Consider the following 2,488-nt stretch of genomic DNA (forward strand, 5'->3'; position numbering starts at 1 on the left):
TCTCAGTGTACCTTGTACACATTTTAAATTAAACATATTACCTAACCTGAAATAACAAAATTAAACCAGCTCTGGTCTCCAACAAATGTACTGATTTACATTTATATTGCATGCCATTTTATGTATTATATCTTTCTATTTATGTACTTCTTAAGGAAAAAGAACCTTTCATACCCTTTACAGGCTTTCTACCACTTTCTGCTCCCTTCAATTTTGCCTCCACTAGTGCCACTACTACACAAAATATGCATCCATATACATCAAAAAAATTTCATACAATCAAACAGGACTCACTTTTTTTCAGGAGATATCCTTTTTTGACAATATTTTTATAAAAAGCATCCTTTGTTTTGCGACGAATTGTATTATAGATTTCTTTTCCATCCACTGTATCATTAAGCACTTGTTCTTGATGCTGGTAAACAAGGAAGAAATCCAGAATTTTTTTAAGCTCAGAAATCACTGTGAAACAACTGCATACTATGAAGTCGCAACTTAAATGTTATTGAATGCTACCAATTCTTTACTCTCTCATGTGTCTTAACAAGCCAACCTAATTTAATACAATACCTTTCCCAGAAATGTAATATAAGTATTTCTCATGGAATGATTAGGCCACAATTATCATATGAGAAGAAAAATAAGCTTTAAATACAGATCAGCTTTCAAAAAGTAACACCTGTATTTGTTTTTTTAACCCTAAATAGAAAGCAGCATCTTTCAGCAATTTATGCAAAATTTACACAAATCTTTAAAGGTTATTTAGCTTGCACAGTTCCTCACTAATCTTATTAGCACTCATCTCCTAGATGAGTATCATTCTAACAAAAAACAATAGGAGAAAGTAGAAACAGGACATAGAAAAAGGATAAATTCACATAGAAAACTAAGATCTAGAAATGTACATGCCCAGCTAGAACAGCCAAAAGCTAAGCTAAGCTTGACCATAAGAAAATATGAAAAGCGAGACTATCAAGCAGTGAGAACAGTATCAAGATGATGTGATATATATACTAGCACTATACTTTTCTCTCCTCTCTTCCCTCCCATATGTCCATAAGAATCAGGGTTTTGAACAACATGACAAAACCAAGAAATTCCCTTGTATTAATATAATAGATCTAACAAAGGGTTAACTATTTAGGTTAGAAATTAAAACCATCCAATTTCTAACCATCAAAACATGAAAGTTGACAAATAGTTCAAAATTATATTTTTGTACTTTGTACCTATCTGTAACTATATTTTCTCTGGGAGAAGAAAAACACTAGACACAAAGAATGGAGAGCAACCTAGTTCAGAGACCAGAGTTAGGGGCACAAAGTGAAGTATTTATACCCCATAGCAGACTAATCTTATCATAACTTCTGTTTACTACAAGCCAACTTTAGATAAACAAATGCATATGAGGATAAAATGAAACACACACACAAACCAAAAATTCAGGAGGGGATGATGCTGTTTAACTACAATGGATACCTCTGCCATAATTCAGTTCCTATATTATGAATATTTGAGGATTAAGTCAATATCTTCAATAACAAGTGCTGAGAGATGAAGTTTTACCTGCATTGGAACAGGATCTTTAAGGTAATATCCTTCAACAATCTGTTCTTTTCTATAATGTTCAATGATCTCAGCAATACTGTTCAAATAAGAAAAATAAGTTTAATCAGTTTTTCCTCTGTATGAGAATTTAATTTTACATGCAATCACACTACATTTCCTAACAAATTTATAATAAAAAAGTGCTAAACATCATAATCTCATTTGCAGCAATGACAATCTACTAATACATTGATGTTGAGAAAATTAACAGAACATTTTCAATCAGTTGTTGAAAATGCATGCATTAACTTTGTCTACAATGGAGTTAAATTTCCCCATAGCAGCCCTCATAGTGCTGGGCTCTGTATTTATAGCTAGAAATACAGGGGGGGGAAGGTGGGGGGTGGAAAGAGAAAAAATTCCTGCGAACATTTTTATGTTTTTCAAGTTTGTACCATGAGTTGAATCTCTCAGTATTACTAAAACCCAAATAAACTTAAATTTCAATTCATACGCAACATGCATATGCTATGCCCACACAGACCAGGTTCCTAGCTTTACAGACAAATGAGTCAATAACTGGCACATGTAAAAAACTGGAACCAGCTGCGGTAGCACAATCTGCCCCACAGACAAAGAAAATTAAAACTAGCCCAACTAAGAAAAGGAGGCAGGTGATAGTAGTAGGAGACTCCACCTTGACAGGCACAGAACCACTCGTCTGTACCTTGACAGGTATGGAAGCACTCATCTGTCGGCCCGTTCTTGTTGTCTCCCGGGAGCGCAAATCACAGATGTTATGGAGAGACTGCCAAGCATTGTCAAACCCACTGACTACTATCTACTATTAGTATTCCATGTGGGAGCCAGTGACATAGCCAACAGAAGCCTAAAAAACATTAGGAAAGATTACAGAAGCCTGGGAGAGATGGTCAAGGAC

General features: G+C 34.6%; 1 protein-coding gene across 1 annotated transcript in view; it reads right to left on the reverse strand.

Moving 5' to 3' along the window:
• LOC103807009 (ras GTPase-activating protein 1-like) overlaps nt 1–1,650 on the reverse strand; it is a gene marked incomplete at its 3' end in the record, with an annotated part of 8,103 nt that extends 6,453 nt beyond the window's left edge. The window contains exons 1-2 of the mRNA XM_009079726.1: nt 1,567–1,650; nt 295–415 (exon numbers count right to left, since the gene is read on the reverse strand). Of these exons, the coding sequence (XP_009077974.1) occupies nt 295–415; nt 1,567–1,572 (127 nt within the window). The remainder of the gene's footprint in view (nt 1–294; nt 416–1,566) is intronic.
• Nucleotides 1,651–2,488: the final 838 nt, after the last annotated feature.

The sequence above is a fragment of the Acanthisitta chloris genome, unplaced genomic scaffold (genome assembly GCF_000695815.1).
Source record: "Acanthisitta chloris isolate BGI_N310 unplaced genomic scaffold, ASM69581v1 scaffold10508, whole genome shotgun sequence".
Taxonomy (NCBI): Eukaryota; Metazoa; Chordata; class Aves; order Passeriformes; family Acanthisittidae; genus Acanthisitta; species Acanthisitta chloris.